The sequence below is a fragment of the Tetrao urogallus genome (assembly GCF_951394365.1).
Source record: "Tetrao urogallus genome assembly, chromosome: 1".
NCBI classification, from domain to species: domain Eukaryota; kingdom Metazoa; phylum Chordata; class Aves; order Galliformes; family Phasianidae; genus Tetrao; species Tetrao urogallus.
The window spans coordinates 52770275-52788964 of record NC_136813.1 but is presented as its reverse complement, the minus strand read 5'-3'; the positions used below and the strand labels follow the sequence as shown (position 1 = coordinate 52788964).

The 18690-nt window shown below is 38.0% G+C and overlaps 1 protein-coding gene across 3 annotated transcripts in view; it reads left to right on the top strand.

Moving 5' to 3' along the window:
* FGF14 (fibroblast growth factor 14) overlaps positions 1-18690 on the top strand; it is a gene marked incomplete at both ends in the record, with an annotated part of 380409 nt that overhangs the window by 240233 nt on the left and 121486 nt on the right. The window contains one exon of one of the 3 annotated variants that reach the window (XM_079541936.1): positions 3570-3762. The exons of the other annotated variants lie outside the window; for them this stretch is intronic. Within the exon in view, the coding sequence (XP_079398062.1) occupies positions 3570-3762 (193 nt within the window). Of the gene's footprint in view, positions 1-3569; positions 3763-18690 lie in introns of those variants that run through there. 3 annotated transcript variants of the gene reach the window in all.

The window sequence follows — 18690 nt, the reverse complement described above, 5'->3', positions numbered from 1 at the left end:
CATGAAACAAGGATATGTTAAACAGCAATGAAACCGGCATTTGACACTTACACGGCTCTCGGAGACATCATGGTATCTTTCTTAAGGTTTGATTTGTTTTTTTTTTGTTTGTTTGTTTTGATATAAGTAACGGTTTCAGGTTATCAGGGTGGAAAATATACATAGGGGGAAACATACCACTAGTAATACCTTTTTGTTTATACTGATTTAAGAAAGGAAGAATAGTCTTCATGGTTTTAAATAATAAGGATGACAATTTTGATTCTAAAAATTTTGCAGTCCAAAGATCTAGGCTAGAACTAAAAGAGCCAAAGATCTAAGCATAGAACCTTATTTTTAAAAATGGAAACCCCTATGAAAACCTATGTATACCTACATATTTCAATGTAGCAAAAGTTATAACTAAGATATTTGTATTTTTCCTAATGCATAATCTTAATGTATTTACTAGTCTTTATGATAGTAGCTGTATTCTTATTTCCACAAGCCATTTGTTAGTCAGAACTTCACTCGGACTAAATTGCACACATTTTATCACAAGTTAAGACAGCAGATGGCTCTCTTGAGTTTTCTTTGCAAAACCTCATGCTGTAAACAACTGCTCTGCATTTTTGAGATGCAAGTATAAAGCTGTTGTTTTTGATCTCTGCAGTAAGAAACGCAATTTGTCCTGTCTTTTTTGCCTTATCTTCACCTTCGTTCTTCCCTTTGGCTATCACTCTGATCATTATAGTATTGAAAAATGTTAGGGCTTTTTGGCAAAAGTCCAGTATTTGAAGGAAACCGTGGAAATAGAGTAGTAGATAACATAGGCAGAATCGTTGGATAGCACAGGGGAGTTCTTACAGCAAAGGGAACACGAAACTCACTTTATGGAGAGAGTCTCACAAAGAAAAACTTCAGGCTGTTTGTACGCCATTCTTAAAAATTCAAGATAATGGAGTGTTTGGCTTTGTTTCATCCTGCTTCTTGTTATTCACTCCTTTGTTTGGATCCAGGAGCCAGGTCGAGAAGGACATTTCGAACTGTGTGTGTCCCGACACCTCCTCTATTGGTGGCGGGGGGTGACGCTCCTGGGACACCAGCGTTCAGTCTTACTGCCGCTGTCCTTGGTGCTGAAGCAGATCTGAGCAGGGAGCGGGAGGCCGGGACTGGGCTGGTGGGTGCTCCACCGAGAAGGCACATGGAAAAAGGCAAAGAGAGGACCTAAAGAACACAGCACTATGTCTTCTCTGCTTGCCACGATGTACTGCAAAACAATTTCAGTGAAATTTAAATTTGGAAAGAAACTAAACAAGCGTCAAAAATCTAAAAAACAGCCCTCTCTCTAATTGCCTTAGTTAAGGTAATTGTAGCAGTTGTAAGGAAATTGCTTCTGTGTAAAAAATGCCAGACAGAAAATCCAGTGCGAGTGTTTTAGCTGAATCTCTTTAGAGACACTTTCAAATAGAATTAAAATGTATTATCCAGATCCGATTGTGCATATTCTGCTCCTAGTTGGTCTAGAATTAATACAAAATCCTTGTATATGTGAGTTCCTTCCATACACTTCTGCTCTTTGTATAAAAATAGCTCTTTGTAGATTAAAGGATTTAGGGAAATAATGGTCAATACCAGAGATGCTGAAGCTTCTATGAGAAAACAAGAACCTAATATTACCAACAGGTCCCATATTGAAAAGTTGGGAATTTTTCTAGATGTGTATTATTCTGGATGGATATTTATGCTTAGGGAGGATCTGCTGTTACTTAGGTTCCTTGTCTGGTTCGTTTGGCTCCCAGTATTTTATTTTTATTTTTTTAAAGAAATTCTAAAAATTAGAGAACTTTAAAAAGAGTACACATATCTATATCTATCTATATATATACATGTTATGTATATTTATTTTGTGATATTTGCCAATATCACAAAAAAAAAAAAAAAAAAAAATTTCCTTTCCCTACAGAATAACTTTACCTTATTTCTATGTAGCTACTGGCTTCCTTTTTCTATTTGCCTCTGGTTAGTCACAACTTAGGAAGTTTCACCATTAGAATGGTAGAAAGTGTGAAAAACATTGAATCCTTCTTTGAAATGAGAAATCAAAGAAAATAGATGAGTTGTTGCATTTTAGATAGTATTTATTATGTGTAGCATATTGTGAACTCCTTGGGGCAGAGACTCGTTAGACTTTCTGTGTTTAGCAAGTTTAACTACAAAAAGCATTTAGAAAGAATTTTACACAGTGCTGATGATGCAGTGGTTGTGTCTACTTGTGGATGATGTGTTGGGAAACTCCTCCAGCATTTCTGAAACCTTGGAAAAGAGTTTATGTTCTGAGTTAGAAGTCTGTTCGTGATCTCCTTTCTCAGACAATAGGCACATGCTGGTTTCAGTGAAAGGTCCTCAGAGCTGCCTAGGTGTACCTCATCACCCCAAATCTTTCCCACGAGGCAGAACCCCCTGGACCGTTGGATTGGTCCCGGTGCGGTGAGAGAAGGGGCCCGCGTGGGCCGGGACTGCGGTCCGCCCCCTTCGCTAACCGCTACCCCCACTTCTCAGCCTTGGGATCTGAGTTTCTCTCGTAGCGCTGCGCAACAGCCCCGCTGGCGGCCTGAGACACGGCGAGCGAGAGGGCGGCAGATCCGTGCAGCCCCCGCAGCGGCTCGGAGGAGCAGGGTGAGGTGTACGTGGTGGCAGGGAGTTGGTGAGAGGGCGTGCCAAGGTGCCTGTATGTGAGGAGGGTGCCTCTGTGTGCAGGGCCACGTGAGCCTCCGGCAGCGCCCGGCGCTGTCCTGCTCTGCCCGCGGGAAGCCCTGCACGGGGCGACCTGGAAAGCTGAGGGAGAGCGGTGGTTGCTGGCGGGAGGATCCGCTGGGACCTCGCCGTATGGCACCAGAAATCGGCATCAGAGGCACCCCCGCCCCTCTTCCTTTATTCTACCGTTCCTCCTCCACCCCCTTTCCCTCGCCGCCCCTCAGCTCGGGAGGACAAAAAAGCTCCAGCGGTGCGCGTGTGTGTGCGTGTGCGCGTGTAGGGAGGCTGGAGCGGGGTGGGACTGAAGAGCTGTGATTACAGCTCTCCCAGGAGAAGGAGATTGCTCTCTCCAGATGCTGATTTCCGAAGCACTTGGCAATCATCAGGCAGGAGCCTGGAAGAGGCGGCGGTAGCCGCCCCAGCCGCGCCGATGGCAGCGGCGGGCGAGCGGGCGGTGGCAGCGCGGGGCTGAGGGGCAGCCAGGGGAGGCGAAGCCGCCGGCCCGACCGGGCGCCGCTCAGCGCGGCTCTGCCCCGAGCACGCCTTGCTCCGCTCCGCGTCGCTCCGCCCGCAGCCGCCGCCCGAGCGGGCGCCCGGCGCCGGGGCAGGGCGGGAGGGGCGGCGGGGCACCCATGCGGTGACCCGCGGCGGGAGCAGCTCCCGAGGGCCTCAGGGCGGGGGGGGCCCGCCGCAGCTGCGCCTCGCCCCGGAGGAGGCTCCCTCGCCCTCTCGCCCGCGCCCTCGGGGATGGGGCCCCGCCGGGGCTGAGCGCCCCGCCGCCCGCACCCTGCCCATCGCGGCGCCGGCCGGCGTGGGCGAGCCGGCGAACAGCCATGGCAGCGGCCATAGCCAGCGGCTTGATCCGCCAGAAGCGGCAGGCGAGGGAGCAGCACTGGGACCGGCCCTCGGCCAGCAGGAGGCGGAACAGCCCCAGCAAGAACCGCGGGCTCTGCAACGGTAACCTGGTGGATATTTTCTCCAAGGTCCGCATCTTCGGGCTCAAGAAGCGGCGGTTGCGGCGCCAAGGTGCGTGCCTGTGGCCGAACCCACCCGGGGGGCGGGCGGGAGCGGGCAACCTGTGGCCACCAACTTCCGAGCAGGGCGAGCCGCTGGCGCCCCGCTCAGCCCCTCCCGGGGTTCGCGTTGTGGCTGGGGGAGTCGGGACTCGGGCACTTCCCATAGCGAGGTGACAGATGTAAGCGAGTCATACTTGATCGCACCTCTATCACCACTTCTCCCCCCACACTTTTTTTTTTTCCTTCCCCTTTTCTTTCTTTTGGTGTGTTTTTGAGGATGCATAGTACGCAGCACAGAAAGCTTTCCAAACGTCCGGTGTCTGGGATGGCAACCTGCCGGAGCCGTTGCTAATGAGTCCCCATTGATAAGCTGCCTACTTGGTTTTTCTGCGCAGTCTTCAGCCGTGCTACCCAGTGCCCACTCCATGTTGCCCTAAGCAGCAAGAAACAGTAACTTCTGAACTGCCAAAGCAAGAAATATGTCATAGTTGGCAGCTTTGGGAGCCCATGCTTGCATCCCTTTCTATGTGTCTGCCTTCCAACTGCTCTTCCCCAGTTAAGGCCTATCAATATAGACAAGGAAGTCTGGCAAACAGTTTTTCTCCCGCACGGATCACAAGTAGTCAATAAGTCCAAGATGTCTAAAACTGGTACCATGTGGTCTGCGTTTTGGCAGTACATTGTGTCAGGACCCTAGAAATAAAAGGAGTTAAGTGACAACTTGACTACTTCCCCGGTTGTTCTTATTTTGTGATATTCAACAGTGTTCAGAACTGGTGATGACTTATTTTGTACTCGTCCTGGGGAAACAAGTAGCTTTAAAACAAAATAATTGTGTCAAAAAGAGTGAAAATCTTAGATATAACTGAAAACAGGGATAATGCAGCCAGCGGTCACATAGAAGCTATCCTCTTACTAACATTAGAGAATGCCACCATGTGTTGTAGATTGGTATGTATAGTATAATAATACTAAATCACCTCTATAAGTTGGGTTGGAAGATAATTCTAAGAAGCATAGTTAATGATCTGCTCTGATCGATGCCTTCTGTGCTTTTTTTTTTCTTTTTTTTCTTTTTTTTTTCCCCATGCTTCGTATTTGAAATATCATACATTTATACAATTAATCCATTTTTTTTTAACATGGCTTTATTACTTAGGAACTATTCCTCATAACTTCTATTAAATTCTAATCTTGCCTCTTTTAGATAGAGCATTGGTACAGGGATGATGAGTTATCACCATCCCTGCATATCAGTGGCAAAATCTATGCAGGTTTATTTTTAGGCAGTCGGCATATGAGCTTAATGATAAGACTAAAGTATTTGGTTTATAATATTGAATTCATTCATGTATGTGATATTTGTTTATGAAAATTAGTTTAGAAAGAGATATTCTTAACTGGATAATTGTTCTGGACCACCTGTTCAGTCTTATTTGGTGGAAAACTATGTGTTCGACTGTGCTGTTGTTTGAGATGCACTCCTCACAGTACTGAAATGACAAAAATTTTCTTAGGTAGGGTAGAGCTTACAATGGACTTTGAAACACATTTTTTTTTCATTTCTTTCTTTCCCATAAGACACCTTGTGTCACGCTTGCATAAGAGAATTGGATTAGTATGCATCTTATCTGTAACCTATACCACTGATACAGATGATTTGAAAATGGATTATCACAACAAGGAGTATACACTTGTAAAGCCTGTAGTACGAAACCTGTGAGTTTATTTCCTCTAAGAATCACTCAGATGGAGACACAATCATGTTTATTCATCTTTTTTTTGCTCAAGTCTTGGAATTAGTGCTCATCCTAGTATTCCTGCTGAGAGAATGCTATCACACTTTTGACTTCGTATGTTCATCACACGTAGTGTAATATTTGGGGTACCTGTGGTTTCAGAGACGTGTTATTTAGGAGGGAAGCTGTGGAAACAAACAGAAGTCAATTGCTTTAAATGCTTTCCAGTACTTGTTAGCTTACCTAAATAAATGATTGTTGAATTCTTTACTGAAATTTACTGTCAAACACATCCGAACAAGTCTTTGCTAAGCAAAACAGGACGCATTTCAAAACATCTGTTGTCAAAAAGGCACAATGGAATTTTGACAAATAGACCTTATGTGGATGATATACAAGGTGACATGAGAGCATTGTGGAAAATGAGCTAACCGAGATGTGACAAGCAGTCCGTAGCTTTTTCACGTTATTCACTGGAAGTACAGAAGAACATATTAACTATTCGTTACATATACCAGCAAAAGCTAGGCTCACAGAATGAAGTGCTTACTTAGTACTTTCATATGTAAAATAAATGTTTTTGAAATAATTAGGCAACAAAAACCAATGATGTCACTTTTTAAATTCAAAATACACATTTATTCTTTTCTGTTAATTTACAATATACGCACACTTACTGCACACAAGATGTTAGCAAACTTTTGAAAATACACTTTATTTTTAAACTTTTCCTAAAAATGCTCATTAATACTCTTCCTGGGTGTGATTCGTGTACAATTCAAGTAATTATAAATACAAGACAAATTAAAATCTTATGTATCCATAACTAAGTGCATTTTTTTTTCTGTCATGATTACTGATTTTTTGTTCATAATTTGTCCCTTAAGGACATAGTAAAATATCAAGAGAAATACGTTTTGAGAGACTAACACTTCGGAAAGGAAGTGTTAAAGATAGATCCAGAAACTCGCTCAAGGTAAAGGGTAATACTTGTATTAGCTTACATATTGGCTCTACTGATAGATGCAGTGGGAGTTACAAACAGCTTTTCTAAAACTTCATCAATGAAGTTAACTGTCAATCAAAGCGATTTCTGCAGAGGACTTATCTGGTAAGCTAACAAGTGAATGAAACCACTTTCATTCACCTTAGGCAACTTTGATTTGTGTTGTTTAGTATTATGATATTTCAAATTTCTTTCATTTTCTTTTGATTCTTTTCGTCATCTGATGAAGAAGTCACTGTCATTAATTTCCAGGTAGCCATGAAGCCAAGATATTGCTTGACATTGATGCCAGACGTCAATCAATTATAAATCATCTGCTCCTTCTAGATGAGAAATTGTTCAGTTCTATTTGTTTCCCAAATTATGTAAATATAATCACAATTGGGATACTCGACAGATGAGATGTTGGGTTGTTATGGGAAATAACCTTATAGAACCTGGGACTATCCATTAACAAGAGGAAACAGAAGTAAGTACTTTACCTCTTGCTACTTCAGTGCAAGAGATTAGAAATGTATGCTTATTTCTGCTGCCAATTCTGACTTCTTAGCCTATATTTTCATCTACAAATGTAGCTTCTTTGCTCATCTGAAAAAATCATCATTTGGTTAATTAAGCCTCTTGAGATTATTTTATTGGAAAATATGCAACATTTAAATCAATTAAAAACCAAGGGTAATCTTTATTGTTTCTCTGTGCTTCTTCCACATTCAGACTAATAAATTTATACTTATAGTGTATATATGAATTGAACGACTAGGCCTCTTATTTTTAATACTAGTATTTATTAATATTTATGAGCAAGAGAGACCCAGGGAACATGTTCAGAAAATACGCTGGTTAGATTTTACTGCATCTCCAAAGAAAGCATTTTTGAAAAATTCCTGAGTATATCAAGTGATGTCCTGATGCAGATGTGGGAATGGACCATAATCTCAGATGTAAAATAATTCTCCATTTACATAGCATCTGAATAAGTTTTTAGCTCTCCCAGGTGTGGAATGAAAAGGAGATTTGTGCATGCTTGTGGAGTCACCTAATTTCTTGAAACTCAGGAAAGTGTACGTTATTCCAATCATTTAACTTCAGTCTTTGGATGATCTGTTTTTTTGGTGTTTCACTGGACCAAAACCTGTAGCTTCACTTTCCTATGTGATTGTATTCAGAATTAATTATGCTGGCAGTTCATTAAAGCTCTTTGCATCATCTGTGACCTAGAAGATGCATGTCTTTTTGCTGGACATTTAACTGGTATTATTTATTCTTGAATACTTTTATTCTAATGAGATTTATTAACCTACAACCCTTCTGGAATTACAGACCTAATCTTATCAATATATATCTAAAATATATGTATATCTTTACTGCCAATCTATCTGAAGGATTGCATGATCATCACTAATTACTAATGTACAAATGAGCCATTTCTCATGTAGAATATTCTAAGCATATTTAAAACTCATTTTTAAAATATGTATCTTGCAGTTTAATAGACAGTGTCAAGTTTTTTTTTTTTTCCCGTGCATTCAGTATTTCACATAGATTCTGTGTTTGCTAACAGAGGCTTTAAAAGAAAATATAGTGATGGTTGGACTGTCATTCTCTTATACTAAATGGTCATGGTGGCTCTAAAAGTAAAGAATGACATGTTTTTGAGAAGAAAGTGGGAAAAAGAACTTTAAAATGGCAAACATAATTTGGGCTATTTGGGCTTGAATTCCTTGTTTGTTTCATCTGTAAAGTACAGTGTGTTTTTGTTTTTTGTAGTTTTCTGTAGGCAAACGTAGTCAAGTTTAGAGCTCAAAGTCTGATTCTGTGTTACAAACACACTATGATTACAGCATACCTTTAAATAGATGACATCACTTAAATTTATGTTTCAGTAAATGAATAAATATAAAAACAAAGAAAACTGAGAACTTTGCTCTTTCAAAGAAAGACTAACACAAAATTGAAAGAAATAAATGATAAGATGTTGGTATAAATTATAAATGTATGTACTAAGTAGAAAAACATAGAGAAATTTTGTTACCTCAAGGTTTTCAGTATGCAAAGTTGTTTCAGTTGCTATTCACTGTAAAATGGTGAATATAAGCTAATAAAAATTACACTGTTTGTTTAAGTAAGATCTATATAGATGAAGCTGGACCAAGTTGACTGGAATGGGAACGTGAAATATATCCTATCTATGCTAATCTCTAGGATGCAATTAAATTATTTAATTAAAATCCATGGTCTTTCTTCTAACCCATTGCCCAGATCTAGACAATTTGAATGGCATTGGAGGTACTTTGCTTTTACAGCACAGGTTTGGATTGCTGATGGGCACTAATTGGCGTAACCAAATGATATAACTCAATGGGTTTTTTCTTAAGTATCATCAAGTACATTATTCCATGTAGGAATGTTTCTGGGTTATGAAACACAAAAGAAGTCTTTCTCTCTAGAGGTTAATTTAAAAAAAAAAAAAAAAAAAAAAAAAAAAAAAAAAAAGGTTAAAAAATATTTTAAAGTACTTAACTATCATTTACATTGCAAAACTTTGTAATTTCCAAGATGTAGCCAACGTGTAGTTCTACTTTGTTACTGTGAAGCCTGCCTCCACAAAACATGTCTTTTTGGTTGCTGGAATATTTTAAGAATTAGGGCTTTTTAAAATGCAAATGAGAGAAAGAAATTCATTATAGTATAATTTTTTAACTAGCCCATATTTTAATGGTTCATTGTGTAGGTAAATCTGAATAGAATTTCATGTCCCAGTGACAAAGGACTTTTCAAGCCTCAGGGTGTTTTTACTACTGATTTTGAAGCCTCTTTGCAGAGACAGGTTAGACTGACTTAAGAAAAGGTCAGCAGGTTTCATCACAGTGGAGATTCTTATGAATGATAAACCTAGAAGTAGGAGCTGCTGCCAAGGTCTTCTTTAGCAAACTAACATGACACAGATATTTACAGTTTAGTTTGGATGAGAATGTGCACTTCGAGAGCATTGTACTGATTAAATTTCTTAATTACCAGTATTTTTTACCAAAAATACAAACCTTTTATTGTAGGATTTTCTATCGTTATGAATGAAAATGTTTTTGAAATGCAAATATTTGTTTCAAACTTTGGTGATAATAAATAGTATATTTTTGGTTTAAATGTAACTGTGTGTGTAATCATTATATATCTGTAGTACCTATATTATGTTCATGCTTTTCTTGAAAAGCGTATTTTCACAGTAAGCGCAATGAGTAAGTCTATTTCAGTATGATACTTACATTTTCTTTGAAAGATTTCTAGCACATGACAGCAAACTTAATTTTGTGTATGAATTTTATTAGTTATTCCAAAAGGCTAGACTGTTTATTAGAGACTATGTTAGAGACTATGTTAGAGATTATACGCAAATTTGATGTTTGTGTGGGTTTTTTTTTGTATATATGTTTTAATCTATGATTCTTCTTTTTGTGCTTCAGAATAGTTTTCTAATGACTTGATATGTTCATAATTGCGATGAAGCAGGATTTTTCTCCAGTGATTCTTTCTTGTAACTCAAATTCTGTAATCCACAGATTATAGTTCATAACTTTTTTCAAAAATTTGCAATACTTACTGAATATTTAGTTATTTGCACACTTAACTGCTTTATGCGTTGTCAATGTCCCAGCTTAAACAGATGCTTCTCTAATTTTCAACTGCATAGTTTATGTATAACTGAGACTTGAATTCCTGAGCCTTAATTAGTACTTTGTATCCCTTCATACAAAATTCTGATGAGTTGAAAAATTTACTGCTGTTATCTGTATTCCAGTGACTACAAAATAAATGAACTCTTGAACTTCATTGCTCTATTTCTTTCTTTCACTTTTCTTGCTATGTAATCAGAACAAATACACATGAAATGTGTAGTATTTTGTTCTGATGAGCATTTTAAATTGTGATATTTGAGCCAGCAGACATAAGACCCCAGCTATAGAATCTCTTTCTTTACGTAAGAGGTTTGCAGAGCAAGATGGCTTTCCTGGATTTTAACTAGGCTCCACATGTTCACTGCAAGCCTTGTCTGGCTTGACTGATCAGGCTTGTACCTGAAGTTGTACTTCTGGCATTAGTCCATTATACATGCTCTACACTAGGCTTTTGCTTGCATGATTACAGGATGAAGACTTATGTATGTAGATCTTTTCCTTCACGCATTTGGGGATACACAAAAAAATAATAATGGATTCATCCTGCTGTTAATATCTTCCCATGATCTTCTCACTTATCTTGGATCATGACTGTGTCAAAGAGATGGGACTGATCATAGGATACCACAGGATGCCTTAGTAATTTGTAGGTAGAAAACTGTTCCTGAAGTTGAAAAGATTGAGAGAGCATCATCTTTAACAATGAAGGTAGTCTAAAGAAATGCAAGTCTTTTTTGTTTCTAATACACGTTCTTTAACTTAGCTTGTGTATGCTTTAATAAATTGAAATATGTGAGTTCCACCTAAGGAACAAGCTTGAAAATTATTGCCAGTCAAATACATCAGCAGCAGTCTTCTCTACTGATAATTTTTTTTTATTTCTTTAATAAAATGTTTATCTCAATCTCCAAACAGTCTGGCGCACAGATGATTTATACCTCTTTAATAAATGTTAAAAAATGAAGCCTTCATTATTAGCATAGTTTCAGCTTGCTGAGATAAACAATCTGGTTTCTGAGAATCTCCTTTTTCTTCCTTTTTTTTTTTTTTTCTCTCTGAAAATGGATTTGCACAGAAGTTCCTTCACAGCTCAAGTCTTCTACATTAGATTGGTAAATCCCACTTTGTTATTGCTTCTACTAACATTTTAGTTTTCTAACAAGGAAGAGCGAACTACCATTCTGATTCTGGTGTCCAAATAGTTGTGCTAAAATAAGTGAGAGGCCCGTTTCCAGAGAGCCTCAATAATGATTTTTACTGGCAATTCTTAAGAAAAAGCAGATACAGATTTTTTAATTCTAGCTCTACAGGTCAGATGACCCCAAATTTGCAATTTGTATACAAGTAAGAAAATTAGCATTTTTGTCCTTTTCTTGGATGTAAATTTTTACAGCAAATTCTGTTGTCTAAGTAGCTTGTAGGTGTTGAAATACAGTGAGGATGTGCTGTTACTACTCTAAAAACAGATCTTTTGATGTAATGCACATGATTCTGGAAATCTTTGTGAAGTTAGAATGTAATGCTCTGTAAATATAAAATATTTTTATTAATAATCAGCACAGTTAAATCCATCCATCTGCAATATCTGTTTATCAAGGTTTTGTGTTGCAGATATAATGTTTGAAATGAACCAGTAGCATAAGCAAACATTTCTGATGGTTTATTAAGGTTGTTTGCTAGTTTGCTGGATGTTACCTGGCAGATTCTATTCTATGTTTGTTGTGGATAAACAGTCATGAATTTGGAAACTGATATACTAAAACTCAGTTTCCTTGCAGAATTCCAATAATATCAATTAGCAAATCTGGTGTTTGAGCATCCCCAATGGTATATGCATAGGCTACATGGTGAATCTGATCTTAAGAAATAAAATGTTTACAAGTAAAGATTCTTAACTGTGTGGATTTTTCTGCTCATTACTAACTTTGTATCATGTATTGCGTTTTTTTTTTTGTTGTTGTTGTTTTTGTTATTATTTGCAGTTGGCTTTTTTTTTTTTTTTTTTTTTTTAACATAGCTATGGTACATAAATGTAAGATAAGCCTCTTGTCTTCCCTTTTCTAACAAATACTTAAGTAGCAAAAGGATTATAAGTATTTAAAGGGGAAACGCATTGCTAGTAATTATTGGAAGTGCTAGCAAATTACTGATGCTGTTATTCCAAAATCACTCACAGCAATTTTGGCTAAATGTTAAGAAAATTAAACAATGTTGATGTGTGGAAAGGGTATGTTAAATGCGTTTAAGCAATTATGTATAGATTAAGTGAAGATGTAAAGAGAAAGCTTTATTTTTTGTAATTTGCTGATATTAGTATTCATGAATTGTTTGGAACAGTTATATTTGAATTTAGGCTTCTTACTCATGTAACTAGTGTGATTAACTTCAGTTCCTAATTACGGTAGGGAAACCACCAACTTTTAGAACCTAAAGAGTCATAAAAGTTTCGTTACTTTTTAGGTATCTTTGTTGCCATTAATCATAGAAAAGGTGACAAGAAAGACTACAGATATGACTTGTCATATAAACAGTATTTCTTTTCTATTCATTAGCATGTATTTTTTTAAATAACAGTTTATATTTATAAAATGGTGTCAGTTCCAGTTGATTTCCAGATAGGTTTCTACTATCACATGCAAACAGTTTTGGTATGTGCTGTTTTATTTCTAAAGCAGTGCAGCTGTAACACCTGAGCACTAATGGCACAGCTCTCCTCCTGAGCCCAAAAGATTGCGGCATACAGTGTTCTTTTTTAGAGATATGTCATAGATGTGTAGGAGGTGAAAAAATGTTTCTTCACTTCTGCCATAGTATCAGCAATGTCTCACACAGTGGTTCTAATATGTTGACAGCCCAGTGAGTCCTGAATGTCTTCATTTGATTGTAAAGTTGAATTTTAATCCCTGTGAAGGCTTTTTTTTTTTTTCTTTTTTTCCCTGTAAGTAGCATAAAACTTACACAGTTTTGGACTCCACTGCCCACTATCACAGAAACTGAAGTGTCCTTAGGGGACAACTATTGAAATAGCAGGCTATTTTGGTCTTGTGTTCTTTGCTAAGATTCAGGAGAAAATTTTCACGAAAGACTGGACCTTATTTTTTTTGAGTACTGGATGAAATTGGACTTTCTGCATTTGGAACGTATGATTTGCTATGTTGATTCTCCTCTCTCCACTTGTTCAGTGATTTTTGAACAGCTGTTAAGTAGTTGGTTGGTGAATTCATTTTGAATATTGTTGGTTTGTCTGTTTTTTTAGTCTGTTTGTTTGTTTGTTTGTTTGTTTGTTTTTGTTTTGTTTTGTTTTGTTTTCCTGGTATCTAAGCTCATGTTTTAGTAGAAGATGAGAAGAATGAATTAATTTTCTTTATAGGGGTCATTCAGACCCTGTATGTGGAGCAAGATAGAAATTTTCCCATTTGCATTCCCACAGGAGAAATACGAATTCTATAGCTCTGAAAAAAACTTGCCACAAGTTTTTCCTTCAAATTTCAGCAGAGGCGTTTGTGAAAGGATACAAAGTAGTTCTCCAGACACCACAATACTCAGTACAAAGTTACAGGGATTTATTCCGTCATCCTTCAGTGATACTTACGTAAAACTGAAGGAGAGATAGCCACGATATATTGAGCTGTTGTTCACTTATCATATCATAGAATCATTCAATGGTTTGTGTTGGATGGTTCCTAAGATCATATAGTTCTTACCTCCCTTCCATAGGCAGGGATATTTCCCAGTAGACCAGGTTGCTTAAAGCCCCACCCAGCCTGGCCTTGAATGCTTCCAGGGAGGGGGCATCCACAACCTTGCTAGGCAGGTATCATAGTGATTACATGCCACTTATAATTGGGTAACTATTTGTCTGCAAATTATATGTGAAAAGTGTTGGAAGGGAGAGAAGTTTGTTTTGACTTTCCTAGCAGCAGAATGTGACTCTGGTACATAACACATGCAGATCATCTATGATATTAGTTGGACTCGATGATCTCTGGAGGTCCCTTACAACCCCTACAATTCTGTGATTCTGTGATTCTGTGATATTAGATCATAGAATCATAGAATCATAGAATCATAGAGAGTGGCTTGGGTTGGAAGGGACCTCAAGGATCTTCAAGCTCCAACCCCCCTGCCACAGGCAGGGCCACCAACCTCATATCTAATACTAGACCAGGCTGCCAAGGGCCCCATCCAATCTGGCCTTGAACACCTCCAGGGATGGGGCATCTACAACCTCTCTGGAGTTGCTCCTCTATATGACTGTGGCAAGTATATATGATGGGGATGTTGCTTCCATAAGCACCTGAAATTTTGATAAGGATCTTTCTCCGGTGTCAATGTGGCCATAATTATTCTTAGCTCTGATTTGGCAAAGATTAAACTGCTAGAAAGCATGCTACCTTGTGCCTACACTTTGAGACCACTCAAAAAAAAACACCCCAAAAATAGAGAAGTGTTTTGCGGTTTGCTTTATAAGCAGTTCCTAACTGTAGAACATAACAGTGCTTTGGAACTGTGCTGGCTGCCTAAAAGCTGCAGCTTGGAAATCAGAGTAGTAGGAGTATAAACAACTTATTAAACAAAGCTGTCATCTGGGAAAACAAATCACCATTTACTTTTGGAGGGTTTCATACTGCTAAGCATGCTCTATTCTCTATTTTATCAGAACAGTGATTCCAGTCACATTTGATATGCACATCCTGTCTGGGCAGGACTATTTAGCCATATTGGTAAGATATCTCAGTACACAAGAGAAAAGAATAAAACACGTATCAAATCTAAAGAAAACTACAGTAGATTTATAAAGCAATGAAAAAGTACTGTAACATGAAACAGACAAGCTTTAACTTTTATTTTACTAGTTGTGTAATTCCTCTTATCTGCTATGCTCCTACAATTTTATGTGTGAAAACATAACCAAGGGGAATAATAGTTTGTTTGTGATACAGTACTTAATGGCAATTATGTAATTTTGGTCAGTGGACTGGAGCTGGCAGGAAAGTCAGGTTTCACTATGAGTGAAGAGGCATTTAATGATGAGCAGTGCTGGAAATTGTCTGCAACAGCTCTGAAGTGCAAGCTTATTACTCTATTCTCAGTGTATCTCTCTGAGTTCATTTTTCTTACAGCTTTCTGCTATTAAAATTTTCAGTTCTGTGAAGGCAAAATAAACTGTAATTACTTGGTTCTGGTTCTGCAAGGTAGGAAACTGCAACTGACTCTAATTTAAGTTTATATAGATTTTGATAAACAAACTCAGACATGTTGAATCAATTTCCCTGATTTCTATAGGTTTAGAAGCTATATGTATCTTTTAAGGCTGAGATTCACATTTTGCCATCTTGACCTGAAGAATTTGCTTTTCATTCTGTTGCTGTACTTAGCAAAGAAGGCTTTGAGAGCAATTACTGCAAATTAGAAGTAAACCTGGCAGTGGTGTATACATGAACAGACTTTTGATAAAGAAAAAGTGCATTTAACACTTTGCAGAAAAAGCATATTTATGTGCATTAGTTGCATATGATTCTGATGTCCTTCTGGCCTTCTTTACATTTGTAGGTTTTAACAGTATAGCTTTATCATCACAAATTTCAGTGTTTCTAATGCTCAGGATGTTTATGACACAACCTTTTATGACCTCTACACCTGACCCCTTTCTACACTACTGCTGAAATGTACCAGTGAGCAATGATCTGATCAGATTGCTAATACATCCTCAGTATGGTCCACGTTGCTAATTTGATTTTATTTGCTAACAGCATAGAAGGAACTTAGTGGAATTTCGCAGGAGATATCTCATCACTACCTAAAATCCCATAATCACTCTTTGCTTTCATTTTTAATCAATCTTTCCATTTCCATTTCCAGATTTTTTTCCTTTCCTGATTTCCTACTTCCAAGTGCAGTTAGCTGATAATGAAAGTCTACTATACTTCACTGTTGGTGGTCCTCAGTAGCTTCATACTGTCTGCAGTAGAATGTGATATTCCAAGGGAGAAGGATCTCGAAAAGGGTACTAAGTGATGGTGCAAGTCAATGACTTGGTGTAAGTCGAGAGAATAGCTCTGTTTTGGTAGAATTCTGAGCAGGGAAGCCATGCAAGCTGCAAAAGATGTAGTGAGTTACAGTCAAAGCTGTATACTGTGTTATTTATTTTCTGTAATCCGTACTTTGAGGAGAGAGAAAGATAATATTTCTGGGAATGTTTGTGTTCATCCTTTTGGGAAGCCAGAATGACCCTAGTACTAATTTTATAAATTCATTAACTGAGAGGGACGGTTATAACAAATACATCTTTCCCAGTAATCTCACAGATAAAAGGTCATTTATTTCACAATTTAAAAAGAATAGAATTTTCTACAGCACTAAAATAGATAATTCTTTCCAAAGAATAAAACCAACACAACAATTACTTATCTTTCTACATTTTAAAGTTGAATCTAAACCATGTCTTCCTTTAAGTTGACATTCATTTTAAATATAGAATCATAGAATCATAGAATCATAGAATCACCAAGGTTGGAAAAGACCTAAAAGATCATCCAGTCCAACCGTTCACCCATTACCAATAGCTCCCACTAAACCATGTCCTCAACACAACATCCAGACTTTCCTTGAACACCCCCAGGCTCGGTGACTCCACCACCTCCCTGGGCAGTCCATTCCAGTGCCTGACCACCCTTTCTGAAAAGTAATACTTCCTAATGTCCAGCCTGAATCTCCCCTGCCGTAGCTTGAAACCATTCCCTCTGGTCCTATCACCATATATACCAAAGTGTATCTCTTGATTCTTTAAACCGTAGTCTGTTGCAAATAAATACTGAAGGTTTTCATTTGAAATGTATTTTATTTTTTTCTAAGTGTCAATGATTAAGCATTATTTGTTTCATAAGAAATTAGACGTAATTTAACATATAACTCAAATCATTCTCTTGGTGGATGTTTTATTGAATTGAATCTAAAACAAACCATGCTCAGCATTCAGACAGATTTCAGTACATTGCATTGGTTATCTAGCGTACATTCTTAGAGGACCTGTTCTATCAAGTATAGGTTAGCATGCTGAACTTCAGATGTTGAGGTACAGCAACAAACTACCTTTAACATCAAGAGCTGTGTAACTTCAAAACTTTACTCATCATTGCAGTCATTGTAAGTAAGCAGAGCAAAGTATGGTACATAGTTTAGCAGCTTTACATTTAATTGAGGACAGCGATAGTAGGCTTCGCCTTTGCTGAAGAGAATGGAATGGTGCATCTGTGTTCATGAAAAATTTGAGATTAGCTATTACTACTATGGCAGATTTGAAACTCTGCCCTGCTACAACTCTAAAGAGTCTCAATAAGAGATTCTTCAGAAAATCTAGGTAATTAATTTTGTGACTTATTCAAAATGGTCTTTGTTGGGCTATATTTAATTGCATTTTGTTTTGCTCTTTATGTTTGTAACTCATTGCTCACTGGACTGATATTTTTATTTTATCTGAAACAACTTTACTCTTCTATCGGGTTTGGATAAGTTCCAAGCTTCCATCAGTACAGAACACTTTTGTTAAAACTTCTTGTTGGAAAAGTGTCTTGAGGCAGGAGATTTTTTTGTTGTTGATCCCCGAGGTGTATCAAACAGATTTGGGCTAGAGCACTCTTCTTTCTACATAGAAGTTTCAAGTTTAACTTCCTTTTCACTTTGGTTCTGACAAAAAGGCTTTCACCTGCATCTCCACTGAGAATACTTACTGCCAGATTGTTAGTTATTCCTCTATGAGTAACTCAGGTATTTTTTTTCCCTGGATGAACTGAATGCCTGTGGCACTGTTGTACACTGTGATAGGGTGCTAAATGTTTATGCAATCTGCTTATTGCTTCTGAAGGATCACATCAAGTTATTTTTCAACAACTATATAAGAAAGATATCTATTCAGGATCAGAGAAATAATTATTTTTCTGGAATGCTGACAGTCTGTTCCCCCTCAGGTACACCTTTAGTGAAACATTTACTACTCTCATGTTTTTCTTCAGTCTTCCGTTATCCCCTCAGACAGTCATCTTAAGTGCTTTGGAGAGAACCAGAATTACTGAGTAAAGACATTTTCCTGCTTTCCCTAGGAGGAAATAGTTTTCTGTGTAAGACAGCATTTCTTTGAAAACATTCCACTTTCATGGTAGCATTTCAGAGGGTTTTGACATTGATCGCATTCATACGACTCACATTTGGCAGAGAAGTTTCAATGAAGTCATCTACTACATCATGAATTGTTTGCTGTGGTCATTTAACATTAATCAGAATATTTTTTCTGGGATATTTTTATTCCACTGAAGTTGCAGTATGCTTTCCAACCCATCAAATGTTGGTAGCCATGAAGTTTCTTCTGAGATTCACTCAAATCACATGTTGTAAATGTTTCCTACATACATACAGCAATACTTGACCATCTTACAGGTTCATATTTTGACTATCATGCAGTCAGTGAAAGAAAAGGTGTCATTTTGAAGCAAATGGCTTCAGTGTTTGTGAAGGGAGCCTTG